The 23,710-nt window shown below is 54.7% G+C and overlaps 1 protein-coding gene across 2 annotated transcripts in view; it reads left to right on the forward strand.

Moving 5' to 3' along the window:
* Prss55 (serine protease 55) overlaps positions 1-14,106 on the forward strand; it is a 52,371-nt gene extending 38,265 nt beyond the window's left edge. For both annotated transcript variants that reach the window (XM_010622941.3, XM_033765527.1), the window contains 4 exons: positions 6,950-7,142; positions 7,985-8,235; positions 9,365-9,507; positions 13,048-14,106. In XM_010622941.3, coding sequence (XP_010621243.1) covers positions 6,950-7,142; positions 7,985-8,235; positions 9,365-9,507; positions 13,048-13,371 — 911 coding nt within the window. In that variant the 3' untranslated portion in view covers positions 13,372-14,106. The remainder of the gene's footprint in view (positions 1-6,949; positions 7,143-7,984; positions 8,236-9,364; positions 9,508-13,047) is intronic.
* The last annotated feature ends 9,604 nt before the right edge of the window (positions 14,107-23,710 follow it).

Here is a 23,710-nt window from a genome sequence, read left to right on the forward strand (position 1 = left end):
TGTCAGTTTCTGCTCTAGAGTCTCGAATCACAACTTCCATTTTGCTCACTATCTCTATGGTTATCTGGGAAATTATTTCTGTTTTGAATTTTTCTAGAGCCTGATTGATCTGTTTTGTTACTTCCTGTGCTTTGAGTTCAGGGTGTCCTGGTGGTTCACTATTGGCCTTTTCATCCTCATTTGCCCTACTGTTTGCCATTGGTAAACTGGAAGTCTGTCCTTGTGTCTTGCTTATGTGTTTTCTCATTTTTATTTTTGTTGTCGGACTGTCCTTGATTTACTGTCTGGATTATCACCCAAATCTTCCTGATATTGTTGCGCCCTAACTTCTGTGTCTCTAAGGACCCACAGACATTCTCATCTTCATAACATCAGAGAAAACAGCTCATCAAATCAACCGCAATGCTTTACCCCAACTGATACAATCAGCAACACATTAAGATCAAACACAACTTTGACACTGACCACCGGTGGTAGTCACTAGTCTATCACCCTTAAATCATTTGAATTAAATTGAAATCAAGAAGCAGTCCAGAACATGTCTGCAGTGAACAAAATTTCAATATAGTGTATTTACCATTTGATGGCTCAGACAGAGGGAGGATGCAAGACCCCTTATCTCAGTTAGCTGATGGCTGAACCCCATGACACTGACTGACCTCGGGCTGCAAGGCCCAGATTGAGTTCCCCATCCTCCTGAATGGTTGAACTCCACAACGTTCTATTGTAAGTTTCCCACGCCCTTTCTTTAAAGATGTTCAAAGTTGGGAACTCAGAGAAATACGCTTGATGACCATCTCTGCCTCTGCAGAGTGGATCCAAAGACTGGCACAGTCAGGAGGACTGAGAGTGCGGGGGGGCTTATGGGGGTTCAGGGGCGCCCGAGCGGCTACCTTCCCGGCGCTTGAGTGATGGCGTCTGGGTCAGGAGCAGGTGTGGCTCTCCTCCCTTTCCTAGCTTTTTAATGTCTCAGTCTATTGATGTCTTCCTCAGTGTATAATAGCCACCTTCTTTGGGGCCCACATTGTATCTCTGTACTTTATTATTTTTGCAGTTAGGAGTCTTCTTTAAAAAAAATAGCTCCATGTACATGTAATGCTGTAAAGGCATATCTGGAATCCATACAGATGTTAGCTTTTTGTTCTGTTTTTTGTCTTTTGGGTTGAGGTTTTGGTGGGCAGAGGTTGGGCCTCTATCACAGAATCCAGTGGCATCATCACCACATAGCTTGTCCACTAGGCTCCTCCCAGGAACTTTTGATTCTTCAAGAGGACAATCTATGAGATCTCTCTGACTTGAGAATATTTTGTCTATGATTTTTACATAATCATGAAGAAGGACTCCTGGCTTGACTAAGAGCAAAGTAGCTGGATTAAGAATGTTGATATTCTGTAAGGTTATGCAGGAATTTTTACAGAGGAGTCCTTAATATTGAATCATTTTGGGGTTTGATAACCAATAGTGTCCTCTCTGGTCTATCAAGGTTATGACTGAATGTGGCACTTGGATAGTTGGTTGCTGGCTCAGAATCATCTTGTCAGGTTCCTGTGTCAAGAGGGAAGTGGAAGCAAGCACTTTAAAGAACAGAGGCCACCCCAGGACCACAGAGTTTGTTTTGATAAGTATGCCACTGGGCAATGCCAGGACACTATAACTACATCAGGACCCCATGGCCATTCCCATTCATCCCTAGACATGCAGGAAGAAAGGCTGGGTTATGTCTGGCAGCCCCAGGACTGGAGATTGGATTAAGGCTTTTTTGTTTGAATGCCCTTTCCTATTCAACTTCCCAGAGGAGGGGCTCCTTTTCCCTCCTTTAGTAGCTTTATGTAAGGACTTAGCCATGAGTGAGAAGTTAGGGATCTAGATGTGGCAGAAACCTGCCACCATCAGAAACTCTCTTATCTGGTATCTTCTGGTAGTCAGGCTGGGAGGGCACAGACAGCTTCTTTTTGTTCAGTGCCCAGTTTACATTCTTCTTTTGTTACTATAAAACCCAGATACTGGACCTTTTGTTGGAAAATTTGAGTTTTCTTTTTAGACACCTTATAGCTGGTCTTCTAGAGCAGGTGAAGATCATCTCTGGTCTCTTGGAAATAGTCCTTATGAGAGGGAGCTGCAAAAAGATCATCTACGTATTGTAATAAAGCACAGTCTGTTCCTGGCATGAGAAAGACCTTGAGATCGGTGGCTATGTTTCCCCAAAGATCACAGGGCAGGTTTTACTCCCCAAGGGAAGCCTAGTCTAAATGAGCTGTTTTTTAATGCCAGTAACTGGGTCCTCCCATTGAAATGTAAAAATGGGTTGACTGATTGGTACCAGGTGGAGACAGAAAAGGGTGTCTTTTAAGTCCAGGCAAATGAGCCAGGCAGCACTTTCAGGGATGAGTCCCATTAGTGTATATGGGTTTGGCATTATACTGTGCATGGCTTCAGTAGCCTGATTTACAGCATGTAAGTCTTACACTGACTTAAATTTATTAGTCCCTCATTTACATACCAGCAAAAGTGAGGTGTTCTGGGAAGACTGACATTTGATCTGGATTCTATTTTTTATAAGCTTCTTTAAGTGTCCTTGGATGCCTTGTATAGCTTCTTGGGGGAGGTGGTTTTGGCAAACATATAGGAGTTATGCCCAACCTTAGTTCTATTACCACTGGAGCTTGATTTACTCCAACTGGGGGGTGTGTGTGTCTTCAGCTCATATTCTAGGAGCTGCCTGTGTTAACCTACAGAGTTCATTCATTCCCAGCTGAGGTGGCTTATCAGAGTACAGTCTCTATTCTTCACCTTGTGCAACAGTGAGGGTTTAATATTACAGCCTCTGTGTGGGTCAGATTTAAAGTCATTTTTTTCTTGTGGCCCAAAGGCAATATGGACTTGTAACTTATGAAGCAAATCTCTTCCCAGCAAGGGAGTTGGCAGTTTGGAAGGTACAGAAACTCATATGGGATCTTTTGTCACCTATAACACACCTCTTAGGCCAGAAAAATGACCTTTTCTCTGGAACTCCAGTGGCCCCAAGAATAATCATGTGGATTTTGTCCAACAGTCTAATGGGCTGTGTCACCACAGAATGTTCTGCTCCACTATGTCCCATAAAGTCTACCAATTGGCCCCCACCGTCACTGTGACACAGTCATAGGCTCCTGGGGACCTAAAGAGGCCGAGCTTGGCCTGGCCTAGTCCTCATAGCCTTCAGCTCCTACAAGCCTCACCTTGGGCTCCTCCAGGCAGCACTAGAGGCCTCTGCGGCAGAGTAGTCCAGGAACGCATAGAGGCTGGGGACATGCAGCCACCATGGTGAGGGAAATTATCTCTGCCTCCTCCTCCCTGGGACCCAGCTGGTGGCCACTCAGGCAGGCAAGGGAGCTCTGGTGAATCCACTGGAGCCAGCACCTGGAGAAGTGCAAATCTTAACCTAGCTGTGAGGTGATCATGCTGGCCATTTCCACCTGAGTCTGACATTTCCTCCTTAGGAAGGGACTGGGTGCATCTGGGGACTGGGAGACCATGTGACTCAGTACAGGACGTGCAGGGAGTAGGGAGTGCACCCCCTGGGCAGGGATGAGGGGGGCCAGCACCCCTGAAAATGCCTGTGAGCCTCATACCTGGGGCCACAGGTGAGAGTCTCTGGACCACGCTGGGTGTGAGTATCAGAGAGGCCTTGGGGCTCCTGGGGCCTCTCCTGAGCGTGTCCTCATGTCCCCATGTCTCTCCCACCTCACTGAGAAGCCCAGGGAAGAGGAGAACATGAGCCTTGCAGGAGCGATGGAGGCCAGAAGCCAGAGCCCAAGGACAGCAGGTGAAAGTGGGGGACTCCAGCTCAGCAGAAAGCCTTCCTGGACTATGCCCCAAGTGAACCATCCTGAAAACAAAACAGCGGGAAGAACGTGCCTGACCTCCCCCCACCCCATTGTGACATCGCAGCCATAAGGAGGTGGCCAGGCTGGCTGGGGTCACTGCCCTGACCTGGTCTCCATCGCGCCCAGCACAGCCCTGTCCAGCATGCTCCTGCTCCTGATTCTGCTGCTCATGCCCCAGGCCAAGGTGGCAGATTTCGGTACGTGGACTCCTCTCCCAGGGGCCCCGGCAGCTGGACCAGGCAGGGCTGGGTGGGACAGTCACCCTTCCCACCTCCCTTTGTGCAGTCAGTGGTGAGCATTAGGAGCCAGCTGTCTGGGAGCTCACAAGGGCACGGACAGCTCGGAACGTCCTCCCGACCCCTCTTCCTTGATATCCCAGCTCTCTTTAAATTTTATTTCTTATTCTGAGACAAGGTCTCACTAAGTCATCAAATTGCCAGGCTGGGCTCAAACTTGTGATGCTCCTACCTCAGCCTCCCACAGCCCTGGGATTACAGCCGAGATGGGATTATACCCATCTGGCCATTAGCTTCTGTTCGGAAACCCAAGATTTTCTCCCCGAGGAACGAGGCAGTACCCAGAATCAGGGAGCATAATTCCAGACTTGCAAGGAGAGGAGCCCCCTGGGACCTGCACACGGCACGGCAGCCAGGGCAGGCCACGTTCCAGGGTGCTCTGTCCTCGCGGGCAGCTTCTCCCACTCCCTGAAGGCTCGCTGTCCCTTCTAGGGCTGCAGGCTCCTCAGCAGCAGTCACCTCCAGTGCCCCCCATATCTGACACCCACCTCACGGCCAACCTAGTTTCTGCCCTTAACCCTGGGGCCGGAGGGAGAACTCAGAGCTCCTGGACGTTGAGGATTTGCCCAAAGTCACTCACAGGGAAATGGTGATGCGGTTTGCCTGATTCATTTCCCACAGCCTCTGGCACAGTGCACGGCCTGTCCACCTGGCCTCCTCCATCCAGCCTGGGTCAGCTGCAGAAGCGTGGTGTGAGGTAGGGGTGAGAGGACATTGTCAGCAGAACTGGCCCCTTGGTCTAATTGCTAGGAAGCCCGAAAGCACCACCACATGAATTGCTCCCCATCCTCTCTGCTGCCCCCGATGTGTCAGCCTGGGGCTCCCAGGCAGGTCCGAAACTCCACATGGCTCTGCGCTGGTGCTGCTCTCGGGCCAGGCAGGGAAGGCAGGTCTGCCAGTCCGGGGACTTTGGCGCAGAATGGATAAGAGACATTCCGCCAGCGTGATAGCTGTGCAGGATTCCGCTCCAGCATCCCGTGGGCGCCTCAGCGTGTCTCCTTCTGTCTTTACTCAGCCACACAGGAGAGGAACCGCCTGAGGCTCTCGGGAATGAGGAGGGGAGGAAGCAGCCTTCCCAGATCAGGGGATAGTGACAACCAGGCTCAGGCTCGGCCGTCTGCCCCAGAGCTTTTGGCAAGTGCCTCCGCTGTGACTCTACATCTAAATGCAACTGTTATCCTGACTGTTTAAACCACAGACATTTTCCTACATCCTTAAAAATTCCCCAGGGGCATAATTTCGATGGCTGGGTTGTAGCTGATGGCCCAGGTGGTCAGGGCACTGCTCACCCTAACACTTAGGCTGCCTTCACCTTTGTTGCTGTTCCAACCGTCTCGACAGTGGGCATCTCCCAGCACAGATTCGCCCTTAGGATGTGTTTTCCAGGGCAGAGTACAGCACTCAGAGGAGCCCTGTGGCTGTTGAGTGCCTCTGGGCAGGCGTGGCTGGGCCCCAGCATCACCAGCACACCCGTCTCCACGTGACGCTTCATGCCTGTGCTAGAGTCAGGCCCAGAGCAGTGAGTGGGCACCCTACCAATGCTGTGAGAAGCACAACACAGCAGGAGAGGTGCTGTGCCGGGTACAGGCCAGCGAGGCCTCTAGGAAGAAGTGAGGGAGAGAACCCGGCAACCGTGGAGAGAAGACACCATGCAGAGAGCAGCACCGGCCGTGGGAACAGCGCAAACCCTGACGCTTGAATGCCTGCCTCCAAATCTTGGCTGGGTCATCAACTAGCTGTGTGACAGTGAGCAAATCACTGAACCTCCCTGTGGCTCAGTTGTGCCAGCTGTAAAATGGGAATGAAATAATGGTAGCTACCTTGTGGAGTGGCTGTGAACGTTCAAGAGAACCGGCCTCTGTACGGTGCTTGTAAACGTGCCTGCCACACTGTGTGTGCCTGGGGACTGAAACAGGAAGTGTGAGTCCAGCCGTCCCATTACTGACGGCCAAAGGTTCTTGGCACACACTGCTAAGTTCTCCATCTTTTTAAACCAAACATGACTCCAACGCATTCTCCAAAAGTCTCAAAGCTGCTTTGGCAAAGGAGCATCCAGCAAGGGGCACAAGGCGTCTTGGGATGTTAGGGTCAAACGTGGCCCTTGTTCTGGAGCAAGCCGGTTGGTACTTGGGCAGGTACAGGGGACCAGACCCGGCCTCACAGAGGGACATCACGCCCCACCACTTCCTCACCACCACCACAGCGGCTGCAAACTGCTCTGCCTGGCCAGTGTCTCTCTGTGCCTTCCTCTCTTCCCTACTCACATCTGGGGCTGACTGATTCTCCTCCCTCTTCTACCATTTTAAAAATTCTTCAGCGCTGGGGGTGGAACCCAGGGCCTGACCTAGGCCAGGCAAGTGCTCTACCGCTGAGCCACAGCCCAGCCACCTCTCCGGTTCTCTTAAGTGTCCTTGGGATTAAATGGGGTCCCTTTGGAGTGAGCAGGACAACTCCCTAATGGGCAATCTTCATTCCATTGCCCCAAGTCTTTGCTGCCTTATAAGGGAAAATATTCGCAGGTCCCAGGGAACTGGGACTTCCGTGAGGGTCCCTGTTCTGCTGGCCACATCAGGTTGGTGGGGGACAGCACCTTCTGCTGCTCCCCACGCGCGTCCTGAGCTCTGTTGGCTTCCTGGGGCCGCAAGAGGAGCCTGGCCAGCCAGGACAGGGATGGAGACAGGAACAGGGACAGGAACAGGGACACCTGCTTCCAAGCCCCCCCTCCCTGCCCTGCTGGCCACACGGGTGCTGACGCAGCTCTGCCTCCTGCTTTCTTCCTCCCTGCAGGATGTGGCGAAAGACCCATGTTCGACCGCAGGACTCAGTACTCCCGGATCATCGGGGGGGTGGAGGCCGGGGAGGGTGAGTTCCCGTGGCAGGTGAGTATTCAAGTCGCAAATCAGCACATGTGTGGTGGCGCCATCCTCAGCTCGTGGTGGATTCTCACAGCCGCTCACTGCTTAAATTCCGAGGAAATATCGTGAGTACCCTGCGGAGACATTGCCTGTGCTGCTCATTTGGCCACACGGTGACCCTCTGGGCAGGTAGAAGCAGTGATTACCTTGGGGGTAAGGCACTGCAGTGTGATACGGTTAGGCATTCCACCCAAGGCTCGCGCATAGTACATGGCAGAGCTGAAACCCTGGCTTTGGCGTGCGTGCACTGAGCTTTGCCTGCTTGAGGCAGCTGGAAAACACCCAGAAGGCTGGACTGCAGCCCTGCACACAGAACTGGGGCTGTGTCTCGGGAGAAGAGCACTTGCCCAGCACACATGGGGCCCTGGGTTCAATCCCCAGCACTAGAAAACAAAAACAGAACCCAAAACAAAGCTCTAGAGACTTTTACCCTGGTGAAACAAGAGCCTTCCTGTGGCCCCTTCTTCCTGGGATACCTAGGGACTGGCCACGGGAAGCCCACGGCCACCCGGCCCGGAGCAGGCCCCACACTGGCTCATCACTGAAGGCTTTCCTGCTTAGCCAGCGCAGGACCAGACTCGGCTCTGCTCCTGGACGCTGGCTTGTAGGTGGACTGAGGACTGCGTGGTGTGGGTGACCATTCACCCATGTGGCACCGTCGCCTGACGGCTACTCGGATCTGTGCCCAGCCGTCCTATGTTGGTGTCTCATTCCCCTGAGAGCCTGGGATGCTCTGCTCTGCATCGCCCTCTCCTTTTTCAATCCTCCCACCTTCTGAGCAACAGGCCCCATAGCTCCATCCTAAAGGTCCCTAGAAATGCAAGGATGTAGGTTTGGGGGTTTGGAGAATTCCGTGCACTTTTGTCACTTCCTTCCTGTCCTCCCTTCCTCTCTCTGCTGCCACCAGCCCCAAAGAGCTGCATGTTGTAGTGGGGACCAACGACTTAACCAACCCACACCTGGAAATTAAGCAGGTCACCAGCATCACCCTGCACACGGGCTACGTGAGAGCCACCATGGACAACGACATCGGCTTGCTGCTGCTCGCCTCGCCCATCAAGTTCAATGGCCTGAAAGTGCCTGTCTGCCTGCCCCCACAGCCCATCCCCGTCAGCTGGCAAGAGTGCTGGGTGGCAGGATGGGGACAGACCAGTTCCAGTATGTGACACCCCTGCATCTGGGGAGAGCCACTGAGGAAGAGCCAGGCAGAGGGAGGGAAGAGGCGAGCAGGACTTGCCCCGGGGAAAACCCCTGTCCACCAGGGAGGCTCCATTGGGGGGCGTGTCCCCAAGGCTGAGGTGATCCTTTCAGCACAGGCTCCTTTGTTTAATGAAATTTGCGGTCCATCTAGCGGGAGGCCCTCTGCTCTCAGCTGGCACCCGGGGATGTGCCTACTGCTTCCTGTAAGCATCCCTGATGCCCACAGTGGGCTGGGCATAACCTCGGAACCTCCTGCAGCCCTGCCCAGCACTCAGCCAGGAGTTCACTGGTACCTGTGAGGTCGCTCCTTGGCCACAGTAGGAGAAAGTGTGCAGGGCAGAGAGGTGTGACAGAAGCCCTGCTGGCCTTCCCCAAAGAAAACTGGCAAAACCAAAAGCAGACAGGCAGGCAGCAGAGTCATGGGGACAGCACAAACCTGGGTCTGCGGTGATGTGGAGCAAGCCAGGGTCTGGTTCATGGGGGTGCATTTTCAGAGCTCAGCAGAGGGAGGTGGGCAGAGCTGGGGTTCTGGCTCCAAGGAATACTCAGAGCTAGAAGCAGATGGGACCATACGAGATTAAAAACCCTCAGTAAGGGGAAGAGCTATGAGATTTCTGTGTGCTCAGAGACCAGTAAGAGGAAAAGTCCAGGAAAATTGCTGGCACCTGCAGGCCCAGGCCACAAATCTCCTCGGATCCCCTCCGAAGAGTTGCATCCAACCTACCCTGTTCAAGTTTACTGCGGTACCCTTCAGGGAGGCCATCGCCCAAAATAAGCAGTAGCGGGGCAAACAAGTCGACGAGGCAGAGGGTGGTGCTGGAACATGGTCCTTAGCTGGTGGGAGTCAGGCCTTCCTGGGGGAGTGAGGCTGTACGTGAGAGGAGGGCCCAGCAGGTGGGAGCGTCCAGGGAAGTGTGGGCTGTGTGGTGCCCCTGAAGGCCGCAGAGGGTAGACCAGGAGGAGTGGGTGGTGGGCAGGATGGGGGCTGAGGTGTGCAGGGTGCTCACTAGGGCACAGCCACTTGTGTCATCTCCACGGAGACCTGCTTCCCAGTGACTTTTCTAAAGTCTCTTTCTCTGTGGTCCAGCTGAAAAAAACTCCATGAAAAGCGATCTGATGAAGGTGCCCATGGTCATCATGGACTGGAAGGAATGTTCCAAGCTGTTCTCGAAACTCACCAAGAACATGCTGTGTGCCGGGTACCAGAACGAGAACTATGACGCCTGCCAGGTAACTCAGCTGCCTCTCTGCTGGGAAGAGATGACTAAGATTCCGGGAATGCATGGGAATCAGGGCCTGCAGCTAGGCGGCAGGGGCGGGACAGCAGTCTCTGGACACACCCGGGGCCAGCAGGCAGCAACCTTGCGTAAGTGTTCTGCTCTTCTTTGGAACACTCCATAAATTGGGGCTGTCACTTTTCCCACCTCTGGGAATCCTCACAGAACAAAAAGCCAACGAGGACTGGGGGGCCATCCAAGGTGTCATTTTAGTTCATTCATTAAGCAGCCCTAATTGCACATACTGGGCCCTGGGGGCGCCATGGACCGACCTACTCCTCCCCACGGGAGCCAGTCTCCTGGGCAGGGAGTGGACAACTGTAATATACCCAGTGGTGCAGGTAGTTTTCAGTGAACCGAAGTTTCATCTCATAGGCTGTTTAATGAAATGAACACAACAACCTTTTGATCAGTCACTAGTAAAAATAGAAATTCAGGGCTTAACTCCCTCTGGTTCCCAGGATGAATGGTAAAATTGGTCTTTAAGCTCAAAGATGCTCTCTCCTGCATGAGGCCACTGGTGAAAGCTAGGGCCTACTCATTGGCTGGGCAGTAAAGCTACACATCCAAGTGTGGAGTGATCTGTGCAGGGAGGGCAGGCTGCCCACGAAGGGGAGCATGCTTATCATGCATTATCTATTACCTCACAGTACAAAGAGACAGGTAGCTTCCCCGGCTGGGCCACAAGGGGCTTGGGACGGGGCTTCTGGGGCAGGGGTTGAAGCAGTGAGGCAGAAGATTTCTCCTGGGCGAACCTTCCTCAGTGGCTGCTTTACTGACAGCTACAAAGAGCTGGCTGGTGGCACTCCCTTGCTTGAGAAATTTTCATTGAGAATTTCTCCTGCTCTGAGCCTTGGGTGGGGCACTGGGCATTGGTGTGCCGAAACTGGGGGCAGGGGACAGCTCTCTGTGATGGCTGCTGCTCCACGGGGACCAGCATTGCATTACTGTGACTTATTAATCCTCTCTAACACTGCTCCGTATCCTCTTCTGTTTCATCAGTCTGGTTATGGTGCTAGCTGGAAGGAACATATGCCACCTTTTGAACTGTGGTCGTTCCTAAAAGCTTATGACAAATGTCCTCAGCAGGAGACAGGATCAGTTCTTCAGCAATAGTGAAGGTCTTCTTAGCTTTAATACTGCATGAGCCATCGAGAGTGATGTTCTCAGAGCTGTGAAGAAGTAGTGGCCTTTGATGATTGCTTCTGTTCTTTGTGTTTGTGCTTCTTTCTTTTGGAAAGCTCTCAAAGCTTGTCTTTTAAAGCAAGGTGAATGGAAAGTTTTGAAAGTTTCATGGCTTTGTTGCATAGCTGATTGCCACATATACCAGTGCCTCATTCACACGTGTAATTCATTCCATAATTCTGGAAAAGATGGTCACGTTCCTATTCATGTGGGGAAGACGCCTGTGGTTATGTTCATCACCCAGTGCAGAATTGGCAAACAAAACCAAAATTTTGCCAAATGCTTCTGTTTGCAAGCCAAATGGGTATCATTGTATTTTATAAAATGGGCTTGGAGAATGTGAATCACTTGTGATGAACCTGTCACTAAGTAGGACTCTTGGAATTTTTTTAAATGCAGCTTTGCTTTTGTTGGCAGTCTCAGAGTCTTCTGCTGTCTTATCATTGGTCTTTTCCCCCTTTCCAAAAAAATTCTCCAGTAACATTTGATTTTTACTCATTTTGGCTAGGGTTAGCAGTGGGCTTATCAAAACTTACTGGGATAATTAGTGCAAGAAAAAGGTACAGCAAATAAAATAATTGGCATCCCACACATGGACTAAAATAAATGTCAAATTATGGCTTAACAACTGGAACAGATATATCTGTACAATTGAAGTACATCAACTCACTTCCCGCTGTGAAGTCTGACATAAGATATAGATTGTTACTTGCCTCTCACTGTTGGGGTTTTGCTATGAGTCTGCAGCTTTTGATTTATTATGGTCTCTGTGCAGTCAGAACTCCCTGCCAATGTTTGTCTGTATTCACAGCCACTCTCCAGTGCTAGCACCACTGCCTCAGCTCCACTTCAGATTATCAGGCATTGAATTCTCATCAGGAGCACATAGCCTATATTCTTCACATGCATGGTTCATAGTAGGGTTTGCACACCTATGAAAAGCTAAAAGCACCCTGATCTGACAGGAAGTAGAGCTCAGGCAGTAATTCAAGGGATGGGAAGAGGCTAGAAATACAGATGAAGCTTTTCTTACAATTAACAGGCCACAGACAGTTGAGGATCCCTGCTGTAAATAGTTCTTCCTCTGTTGTTTATGGGAATAAATAGGTAACATTTAAAATGATTTTTATAATATTTATGCCTTCATAAGAAGAAAAAATGGTAGAAATCACATTCAAGGAATGGGTGATTTGAGTGAAAAGTCTGTTGAGTGTGTTCTTGCCCCAAAACTTCAAAGCACACACCCACCTGAGACAGACAAGTGAGAGGCAGCATTTTGTGCCAGAAGGCTCAGCTGGCTGGGTGTCCTCGGGCAGAGGTGACCTCTCTGTGGACCCACACCTGCCTGCTTGCTGGGGAATGAGACACGTTTGCTCATCTCCATCCTGCACTTCACCCCTATGATCCTGGACTCTGTCCTTGCTGTCCATGTCCAGTGTCCATCTGTGACTGTCACCAGTGGCATCCACCCTGCCCAGGTCTCTCTTTCCCAACCTTCTCATGCTTGGTTCTGACTCTCATGGTTCCCTCTCCTCTAACCCATTGTCCTACCACCCCCTGCCCAGCTCTCCCTAAGCAGCCCCCGCACTCGCCTTGTCAGGGTCCCGCTCACCTTGAGCCCCCGCACTCCGCCCAGAGACCCTTCCTGAGTCCCCCACACACCCTGCTCTGTGCCCCAGCCCCACGCTCCTGTTGCATCCCACATAGCCATCCTGTCTGTCCCAGTGCCTCTCCCCCACTGGACTGGGAGGTCTTGTGTCCCCTAGGCCTGGCCATTAGTTTCCCCTCAGCATTCAAAATCTTCTGACTCTGAACTTATGAATTCAAAATGGGAACCGGGATAAGGACTCAGAGATGAGAAAATGTGCCCCTCTGCCTCCTCTCCTGAAGCCCCTCACCACCCATGCGTGGTCACAGCTGGGACGGGCACCTCCCTTGGAGAAAGACCCCGGCAGAGCAGTACCTGTGTAGGTGAGAGAGCAGTGGCACCAGGGTAAAACAGTGCACAAGGGCTTTGGCCTCAGAAAGCCCTGGCTTCCAGCTCTGGCCTGGTGCCTGTGGGACCCTCAGCAAGCCCTCCCTGTAGGGCTCATCGTCCTCCCGCTGAAAGGACAGGAGGAGGCCACCATCAGTGTTTGTGGTGCAGGACCTGGATGCACCCACTCTGCTGCCCCCACAGCTCCCAACCCAGCCTGGCCAAGCGTGCTGCCCCTGCGGCCATCTGGGGCAGGAAGGCGATGGAGCCCCTTTGGCTTGAGCTGTGCCAGGTGAGGGGGACTGGCTACTGATCCATGTTCTCTGCCCACAGGGCGACAGTGGGGGGCCTCTCGTTTGTACCACCAGTGAGTCGAGCAGTAAGTGGTACCAGCTGGGCATTATCAGCTGGGGCAGGAGCTGTGGGCAAAAGAACGTCCCGGGAATATACACCCTCTTGGCCGAGTACGACAGCTGGATCAAGAACGTGACGCAGCTGGAGGGAAGGCCCTATAGCCTTGAGGAAATGCGGGATCCTCTGAAACAGCCACGACAAAACTCTGGGGCCTCAGCGAGCCCTGTGCCAGGAAGCCCCACAGCCTGGCTCCTGCCCTGCCTTCTGCCTAGTCTATTGCTCAGAACTGTTTTCAACTGGTAATAAAACAAGTGCAGTCCCTCACCACAGCCAGCCTAAGTGCCCGGGCAGGGCTCAATCTTGTGATTTTCCTGCCTCCCAGAGTGTTGGGATTACAGGTGTGCACCCCATACCCAGCTCCCAAAGCTATTTTGTGTATTTTGTTGCTCTCGTTGTTCCAGCTCTCAGTTGGCTCCTGTGCCCCTCTGACATCCCACATTAGGGTCTTACTATTTCTTGTTGAGACAAGGTCTCACTATGTATCCCAGGCTGGCCCCCATCTTGTGACCTTCCTGCCTCAGCCTCCTGAATGATGACAGCATGTGCCACCACCATGCCTGGCTTTCTGCCTTGTTTTGAATACTTCCCCATACTCTGGCATTACAAGATGTGAAAAGAAGCAGATTTTTTATTGTGAGCTGAAAAAATTCTCAGTGTTAGTTTGGGTCTCAGGCTGCAGCTGGATGAGTTCTTACTGACACCAAGGGGACCGGCCTCACTGCTGCGTGCCTTTCCCAGGACACTAAACTGCAGACAGGAAAATCCACTGGAGCCCGGCAGTGGGTGACAGAACAGATGCGTGATCGTGCAGCGGCGGGTGTGCGGCCGCCCAGCCCTTCTGCCCTGTATCCAGACAATGCTGAACACTTGGGGCAGTGCTCCCAGTCCTGCGGCCACAGAGAGCAGGGGAGGGCTGGCGAGGGCCGGCGAGTTCCCAGCCTCAGGGGTCCATGCAGTAGAGATGTTTAGCAGCCATTTGAACAGCAGCTTTGGAGCCTGAGCTTTAGTCTCTGAGGGTAATTTAAGCCATGACAAGGGATGGAATGTCAAACTAGAGATCAGGTCTCAGCCAATATCTAATTGTCTTAATAACATCGGGGGGGTTGCAGAGGCCATGCATGGTGAAGCCCAGGGCTGCCTGTGCTGCTGGCTGGGTCCTTATCAGAGAAGATGACAAGCTCTGGCTGTAACACGGGTGGTGTCTATCCCGTAGCTGTTGCCACAGCACTTGGCCAGAGAGAGATATTTCTGTTAGAAATGCCTCCATTTTGTTTGCAGTTAAGTACACGATTCACTCGATTCTTCCAGACCACCCACAGACCCCAGGTTTGTTTGCCGTAAGGTGCCTCTTGCTGAATGCACATCGTTAGCCAAGGACGCTCCTCCGAAGGGTAGCACCAGCAGTGTGTTTTCTAAGAGCCCTGTGTGACTCTCAGATGATTTCTCCCAGTCATGCTTCCCCAGGTCAGGGACAGCATGGGTCTCGGGTCCTTTCCTTCCCAGCAGAGGAAGACACTCAGGGGGAAGAGTAAAAGGGAAACAATACAATGAGGACAGAACCGTAGAGAAGACCTAATAACTGAGAGGCTGGTAGAGAAAATAATACGGCAAGGAGCCTCAGAAGTGACAGCCAGAAGTTGGTAGGAAGCCGGGGAAATGTGGGGTCTCAGAAGGTAGAAGGAGGAGTCCTTTGCTCATCAAACACTGCTGAGGGTCAGAGAAAGTAAGGGCTGAGTTGGGTGTGGTAGTACATGTCTCATCCCAGCACTCTGGGAGGCTGAGGCAGGAGGATCCCAAGTTTTAACCCAGCCCCACTAATTTAGTGAAACCCAGTCTCAAAATGAACACTCAATTAGGCTTGTAGTCTGTGCAAAGGCAAAGAAAAGAAAAGAAAGTAAGAAAGACAATCCCATGATAGCCAACTCAGGTCACATGGTAGCCTGGTGTCTCAGGTTTGAGCATTCAGTTCCCACTAAGGCCTGGTACCAAGCCAGAAGCTGTTTTTCAAAGGGAGACGCCTAGAGATGATGGCAGCTCGCAGTGAGCTCTTTCCTAAGAACTGTCAAGTAACCCAGCCTCCTCCCTGTGCCAGCCTGCCTCCTTTCCCCTGCTGTGCTGTCCTGCCAGTCGCAGAGCGCCCGTGTGCTTACTGTGTTCCTCCACGAGAATGTGGGACTTCTGCCTATGAACTTTGTTCTCTTCCACATGCAGAGGACAGCACCAGTGAATGCAAGGCTCTTGGTGAATGTTTGATGAATGAATAAACAACCTCCAATACCCACCAACCCGCTGTGACTTTTGCTTCTCTGTCTACTCAGTCTCTGTATGGTGTGACTGTATTTCACTGTGGGCTAAATCGTACTCTGACAGCTGAGACCTACAGGAGGTGAGGGGGTCACTGTGCTGCTGTGTGGGAAAGGAGCACCTCAGAAGGCAGCAGGCACCTTCAGGAGCTGTGAGGAATGACTAGGGAGGCTTTGGAGCCAGGCACTCAGCCCACTTGCAGCCACAGTGGGGCTGCAATTCTAGGACGTCGCCAGCAGGTGGCAGAGTTACTGCAGGCAGATCTTCCAGCCTCGTGGGAAGAAATTTTCTTCCCAGGCCTCAGTCTTGGATGGGCCTGAAAATGCCAGACCCCCAGGCTAAGACCTTGGCGCCCTTCTCCGGCTTCCACCCTAGAGAGCTGCAGCTCTGCCCAGCGCTGATCCCTGCAGCCCGCAGTATTCTTCCAGTCCGGCTGGGTGGGGTTGAAAGTAGGGCCCTGGCTGGTGAATGCGCCCCAGACTGTCACAGGAGAAAGACGTGGCTCGGGGAAACCTGGCACCGTGCACGGTCTGAGACACCCCAGCCAAAACCGCTCATCGGCCTTGTTAGGGAACACGTGGGCACCGGGCCCCAACTCTGCCCCCACTACCGAGTCAGGATTTGTCAGCGTGCACCCGCCTGCCCTGGGAATACTTGACGGCACCACGTGTCCAAAGTCCTGTCTCCCAGACGCGTTGGCCCAGTCGCTGCTGGGAAGGCCTCCCCAGAGGGGCAGCTGCATTCAGCTGCGTGGACCGCACCTCTCCTTCCACAGGAACGGTGTGTGCGTGAGTACAGGCGTGTGCCCGTGTGTGTGTGTGTGTGTGTGTGTGTGTGTGCACCTGTGTGAGCGGGGGGTGGCCTGGCCAAGGAAAGGTGTTGGCATGTTCCACCGTGATGCCTCTCGGTAAGTTAGTTACTCCCACTAAGACGCCCCTGCCCTCCGGGGCCACTTGGAAATCCCTTGCCCCTGCCGCCAGCTTCCCTCAGCGCCTTCCAGAGTCAGAGCAGTGTCTTAGAGGGCAGTGGAAGGATATCCTCTAAAAGCCATCTGTGCTCAACGAGCGCAAAGGTCCTGCCTCAGGGCTGAAGGTCAGAGGTGCAGGAAGCAATCCAGCGCCAGAGCTCGGGATCCTTACGGCTCCCCCTTGCCGGCTGAGGATGACAGCACAGCGAGAGGCAGAAGCAAGGACTCGGGGCGCAACCGCACCGCGCAGTCACAGAACCTGAACGAGTGCAAATCAGCGCAGGCTCTGTGCGCCCAGCACAGTGCAGACTCTGTCTTGAGGGCGCTAGAGAGCGCCCAGGGGATGTGGCCCGGCCTTGCACGGGACCGGCATGGCCCTGGGAAAGGAGCTCCACTTCCTGCCGTCAAGGGTGCAAACGGGAGTCTCGCGAGCTTTGGAGGAAAGGACAGGGGAGTGGGAACCATAGCTAAGGAGGAGCCCCTCGTCACTCCCTTGGAGGCCAGGTTGGGGACCCTGTCGGACACCTAGAGCCGTCCCTAACTACCCAGCCTGGAGCCCTTCCAGAGCACAACTGGGGAGTGCTGCAGACAGCAAGCCGGGCACCCAGGGAGTCTCCTCTAACCTTTGGGCTGGAAAGTGACCCTTTGGATGACCTCCACAGCTCCCCAACAAAGCAAAAACAAGAAAACAGGATTGCCTTCAAGTAAAAAGTTTCTGAAGAGCCAAGAGAAACACCAGCAAAGACACAATTTAAGGAATGGGGAAATATTTGCAAACTATGTTCCTGATAAGGGATTAATATCCAAAAAAAAATGTTTTTGCAATATTAAGGATTGAGCACAAGGCTTTGCTCTGAGCTACATCCCCTCACTTTTTTTATTTTTTATTTTGAGACAAAATCTCACTAAGTCATTAAACAACCCAGGCTGGGCTTGAACTTGCAATCCTCCTGCCTCAGCCTCCCAGAGTACTGGGATTACAGGCATGTGCCACCACACCTGGCTAATATCCAAAATATTTAAGGAACTCAAATAATTCAATAGCAAAAATAATAATCTGATTTGCAAAAATAGGTAAAGGACCTGATACGCATTTCTCAAAAAAGACGCACATTGCCAGCAGGTGTATGAAAAAGGGCGCCACTCGGTAATCCTCAGGGAACTGCACCTGTAGGGTGACGGTCATGGAGATGATGGTGAGGGTGTGAGGAAGGGGCGCTTGCGCACTGTTGGCAGGAGAGTACATTAGCGTGCGACTATGGAAAACACGGAGGTTTGTCCAGAAATCAGAAACAGCTTCTCATCCATCCAGCAGGCCTGTCTCGGAGCCCCACTGCGGGCGGATCGGATGGAGAGCAGGCTTTGCTGAGGTGGAGAGGCGGCCCCTCCGCTGCCCGGCGGGGTCATAGGGGCCTGGGGACGCCATCCCCGGGCCTCCTAGGAAACTCCTCACTGACTGCGGGACCCACACCCCTCAGCTGCCATCTAGAATCGGCCTCGGCAGTGGGGTCCACTGTCACCCCACTACCCTCCCCGAGCGCTGCTGCTTGGCTGATTCTCCCCTGACAGGGCTTGGAGTGTTGTGTTTGGGATTTTGGTTTCCACTCTTACTTTGAATTAATTACAGAGCCACTTGGGCTCCCTCGTGCTCCGCTGTGTTACCCCAGCCCCATCCTGAGCCCTAGTGCACCCCTATCAGTCCCCATCTCAAGGGTTTTGATATTTGAAGAATGGAATTTAAAGAAGCCACCGTCTCGAGCCTTCCCAGACGGGTGACTTTGACCACATAGTTCCTTGGGAGCCTCACATCTCTGTGTGGATCAAGGATTCATCACTTTGTGGCCCGATTAAGCACAGATCACACTACCGTTCCTCTATGAGAGGTTGTCTGGGCTTTTTCCAGTTTGGGGGGCTGCAGATACAGTAGCTGTGAACATTTACTTGCAGGTTTTCACAGGAGCTGGTGTCTCCCTCCCTGGAATCCAAGCCCCAGAGAGCAGAGGCTGAGCTCACTTTTGATTTGTAAGGAGCTGCCCATCCCTTTGCAGAAAGTTGCCTGCCCAGAGGTTCTGGATGACCCCTCTGGGCACAGCGCTGCTCTGGGAGCCGAAGTGAGGTGCCCCCAGGTGCTGCCTGGCTTCGGCTGATGGAGTCCAGGGCTTCGCTGCTCCTTGGCTGCGGTACGCGGGCAGCTTCATAAGCCCACACCTCCGAATCGTCCTGCAGGGGCTGAAGCAGCTGCAGCCCCACCTTCCAAACGAACATAGTTTCGGTCCTTTCTCAGGGAGCTCAAGACAGTGAAGGCCCCACCCTGGCACTGCATGTGTTTCAAGCAGTGGTCCCAATGGGGCCTAAATCACTGGGTTGAAGTCGGGCCGAGCTTCACAGCAGGGACAGTCCCTATGTTTGCGTCCTGCCCTGTCTGCCAAAGAGTTCTGCAGAGCACAGCTTCTCCCGCATCTCTGAGCCCCACCCTGGAGAGAACCAAAGTCCGGGTGGTCCCCTTCCCGGGACAACCCTGCAGGCTCCCTGGGTGTTCCGGGACAAAGGCATCAGTCACGGAAAGAGCCCCGCCTGTGGCATGGTCCCCTCAGATCCCTTTCCTGGAAAGCTGCAAGGAGCCGGCGAGTCTCTGGATGCTGCAGGAGGTCCCTGTCCTCCTCCAGAGAGGGCTCTGGACCCCGAGCCTCCTCCTGCTTCCCACATGGCGGCACCTTCTGCTGGGTCGCACTTGCACACACAGCCTGGGTGTGCGCACACTCTGAGGTTCCCCACCCCATCTCTGCCTCTACCGGACCCTCCCAGCTGGCACACTGCACCTCCAGACTCCTGGACCCCGGGGCTAGCCAAAGGCCAAACAAAAAAAAAAGGGAAACCAAAGCAAACAAAAGAATTCCCCTGCCTCCCCGGGAGCCCACACAAAAGAGCCGGCTGGTGGGAAGAGGAAAGCCCCTCATTGTTCTCCCTCCTGGCTGCGATGACAATCCCAGCCCAGGGTGCAGCCCCCTCCCCTGCGGCCTGCGCCTCCCCTCCTCTTTCCCACCTTGGGCCCCTGAGAAAGACTCCAAGAGGCAGATGTCCCGGCCCAGGAGTGGTTCCCACACGAGGAGGAAGTGAGGACTCACAAAGGACCGGACTTTTCCCTGAGGAAGCTGCAGGCTTTGCAGTGACAGGCTGCCCAAGGATGAGGGACAGGGCAGACGGGACCCAGGGGACAGCCCTGGGGAGGAGCTGCCTCTCCGGAGGAAAGCGGGGCATTGTGAGCACTTGTTTACAGACCCGTGGCCCTGACCTTGCCGCTGGTCCACAGGCTGGACGCCCCTCCTCCCGGGCCTGCATTGTTGCCCAGGGGCCCATTCATAATTTTATTTGGGGGTGGTTGTTGTTTGGCTTCCAGCCCTGACCCCAACTGGCTCACTTTCAGCATTGTAACCCGGATAAAAAGGCAAGATATCCTTCCCCTTTCCCTGGAGCCAGCCTCCAGGGCCGGTGCGTTAACCCTTAGGAGATCAAGAGGGGACATGGGCTCCCCTCCTCTGCAGGCCGGCAGCCCAGGGCTCCAGGAAGGTGTGACAAGGAGCGTGTGGGGGTCACTGGCTTAGACCCTGTGAGGCTAAGTGCTGGGGTCTGGGGAGGGTCACCTAGAACCCCTCTCCTGCCCGGTACCCCCGATACAAGCTGCTGTGAGCTCGCAGTGCCTCCCCATACGGTCAGCTCCCTCTCCCCGCTCTGCACCTCCCAGTGTCCCACACCCCCCCCCGTCTCTCCTTGCACCCCCGCTCCAGCTGGAGCTCCTGGCCCTGTCCCCCTCTCTGAAAGCACCCTCTTTTCCTGCCTTCTTCTCCCACCCCAACCCCTGAGCCCAACTGGCCAGCCTGTCACAGCACGCTGGTCAGGGAGCGGACATTTCTTCGAGACCCAGAAGCCCCTGGCCCCCCATTGCCCTCCGTGGCCCCTACAGCAGCCTGCAGAAGACGCGGCCTCACTGCCACCCTGCCGTGGGGTGTGATGGGCAGCAGGGGGTCCTCCTCCGTGCCACTCTGAGTGCGGGGTCTGGACGCCAGCGCGTGATCTCCAGGGCTCAGTGCAGCTCCGCACAGCGGCTGCGAGGTGCTCTTCCTCCAGGGTCACCTCCAGGCTCATCTCTGCTCCCACGAGCAGTCAAATGGCCTGGAACACGGAGCCGTGGAGAAGCGGGACGGTGGGGTCTGAGACTGCAGGGGGCGCTGAGCCTGGAGCCCCACCCTGGGTGTCTCCATCGCCCCGGTGAGCAGCACAGCCCTGCGCCCTTGGGTGGCCTGAAGCCCCGAAGCACATCTGTGGCTGTGCATGGACTTTGGTCACGGTCGGCCACGGTCTCTGTCGGGCCTGGGTGCAAGGACAGTGACCTGTGTGCCGCTGAAGAGGAGCTGCGCAGCGGCCGGGTCGGCCCTGGGAGATGCACGGTGCACCGGGAAGGGTGGCCCTGGCGGGGAGGGTGTCGTCCTGCCCAGAAAGGTTGTCACCCTGGCCCTGGAGGCCATGTCAAGGACAGGACAGAGCCTTCTGATGAAGGCGGAACCTCCTGGCCGGGGCACGCTGGCCGCGTGTGCACACGTAGTGAGTGGGGCACGTGCGTGTGTCCATATGTGCACACACGTGCTGGCATGCCTGCCGTGTCCGTGTGTACCTGTGTGGGTGCCACGTGCACGGTGAGCAGTGAGCTCCGGGATACCCGGGGGAGGGGACGGCTCATCTGGGGAAGCTGCCATTCCTGCTGTAGGGGACACTGCCCGGTCCGGCCCCGGCACATCGAGCACCAGAGCCATCCACGCAGGTGCTCCTGTCCCTCCCCAGCCCACTTCTGCTCTGAGGGCTTCCTTGTGGCTCATTGTCAGGATCTTCTGTTTTCCAGGAATCCCCTGCTTTGTAGTGATAGAGACGCTCAGGGTTCAAGAGAGCAGGATTTCTCGGAAACAGTGACCCGCATCATCCTAGGAAGCCCCAGCAACCACATCCTTGGTGTGATTGGCACTGAGGCTGCCAGGGTGCTGCCATCGCTGCTGTGCACTTGGCTGGGTAGCCCAGCTGGGATCCTGGCCCAGCTACATTGCAAGGTGAGACCTTGAGCAGAAGGTGGGGGTCTCTCCACAGCCCTGTGTGCTCAGGGGTGACATGGGGAAGACTGTGCTGTGTGTGGAAGGGCTTCTGGGGTGGCTGGGGGATGGAGCAGGTGGGTCCTCTCTCCTCCTCCCCTGCAAGGGCAAGTGGAGCCTGTCCCATCCCTGTAGTCAGCTGTCCCCGCAAGCCTGGCTCTGATCCCACCCACAGAGGCCTGAGGCTAACAGGAACCTGGGGTCCCCTTACCCACTCTTCCCCATTTTTTACTTCCAGGACTTCCCAACCTAGCAAAACTCCAGGTCAGAGCTAAGAAGGCAGAGAAGATAACCTGTACCCTTTCCAGAGCCCCTGGTGGCCGAGGGTGCCATGACCTCATAGAGCTGCCTCCCAGGGGTCTGTGGTGGCCCGGCCCTGCTCCCCAGCCTGCCCTGGCAGCCCCGGGGCTCACAGCCCTTCCCAAAGCTTCTCCTGTCTTGGATTCAGAGGTACTGAGTCAGGAATACACCATCTCCCTCAGGTGCCACAGGACTGCTGCAGCCCAAGAGATGTGGTCTCCTCCAAGCAAGCCTGTTCCCCACGTCTGGGGCTGGCTCATAGCAGAGCCTGCTCCGCGAGCAGGAGGGTCCTCTAGGCTTCTCTGCCGGGCCTCCTCCCCAGTGTGCGTGTGACTCTGCAAGTCCTATTTCCTTGGAGTCCTGCAGAGTCAGTCTGGAGTCACGATAGTTGCTCCCCTCCGCAGAGGGTCACCCCACCCCGGGGTGTCTGCTCTCCTACCTGCCGGCAGCACCCCCTACACCTGGTCAAATCCTCATCTCCAGCACCGCACCCGCTCCTGGCTCTGAGTCCCCCAGCTCTTGCTGTCTGAGCTAAGCCCCACCTCCTCCCTGTTGTGGCCATCTGGACCCCTTGGGGAGGGTCTAGAGCAGTGTTCCTCGCAGTCTGAGCAAGTGTTGGAATAACTTCCCTTTATAAGCAATGTGATCAAGTGATAAAAATGTGACCAAAACACACGTGCATCTGCTCAGATGGTGCTGTGTCTCCTGAGTTTGCCTCTGAGTTGCACCAACTGCCGGGACAGCCACCGTGGAGGTCCCCAGCAATGCTGAGTCGTGGCAGGTGGCTACTGCGGCCGAGTCTCCCAAAGCCAGGTGCATCTCGGGGAGGCCCTGCCTGGGACGTGGCATGAGCTCCTGGCCCTCAGTGCTCACAGCCAGCTCCCTTCAGCAGCTCTGGCCCCCACCTCTCTGTCGGCCGCAGATGGAGAGGAACCACCCTGGAGGGCTGGCGGTGCCCACTCACAGGAGGCCCATCTCACGTGCCACATGGACCGCAAGATGTGACTCTGGGCCACTGGGAGCCCAGGGACTCTACAGATCTGGCTCACTCCTTCCCCTGCTCATGGGAACGGAGCCACTGGGCTAAATCTCTCAGCACCCACAGAAGTGTGAGCCGAGGGAGCTCCCTTCCCAACTGGGGCATCCCAGAGGCTCATGGCCAAAGGAGCCAGCACCGTGTTTTCACTGTTATTTCTTGCAGTTGAGAGAGAAGCATCTTCTACAGGTTCATTGTGGGAGGAGGAAAAAATAAGCTGTGACCTGGTGGGGGATTTTAAAAATAAGTCTCGGGTGATGTGTTTAATGCCCACCCCATGGGGCTCCTTGGCCCATAACTCAGGAGCACAATGGCTTTTCTTGTTATGAATGAGCACGAGGTGCCAGCAGAGGAAATAGGAAGCCCCCAATGTAGGCTGAATGGACCTGTGAACAGGGATAATAAAAGTTGTCCTGGATTTCCGTTACCACCAGGTGTTTCCGCAGCCGGGACTTCCATTCATACAGGCTCAGGGGCGGCCACTGCTGCCAAACCTCCCTGCCGACCCCTCGCCCAGACCCCGACCTCCCCACTCGGGTCTGGGACCCTGAGGTCTGGGGTAGATGCATCCTGATCCCAGCAGGCCCAGCTCTGGAGTCTGTTCCCGAGCAGAGATGGCAGGGGTGGTGAGCAGGCCCTGCCGGTCACAGCTCCCCTTGAAGGCCACCGTCCCCTCGGTTTCCACAGTGGGGCTCAGGAGAGGCACCCAGTGCACACAGAGACAGGTGGCTGCCAGCAGTGGTGACCGGGACACGCAGGCCAGGTCCCCAGCAGCAGAGGAGGGGGTGGGAAACTGACAAGGGCCGTGCCTTCTCCGGGAGGCTGGGACGCGCCAGGCTG

Source organism: Fukomys damarensis, unplaced genomic scaffold (genome assembly GCF_012274545.1).
Source record: "Fukomys damarensis isolate Sample0158 unplaced genomic scaffold, DMR_v1.0_HiC HiC_scaffold_18, whole genome shotgun sequence".
NCBI lineage: Eukaryota > Metazoa > Chordata > Mammalia > Rodentia > Bathyergidae > Fukomys > Fukomys damarensis.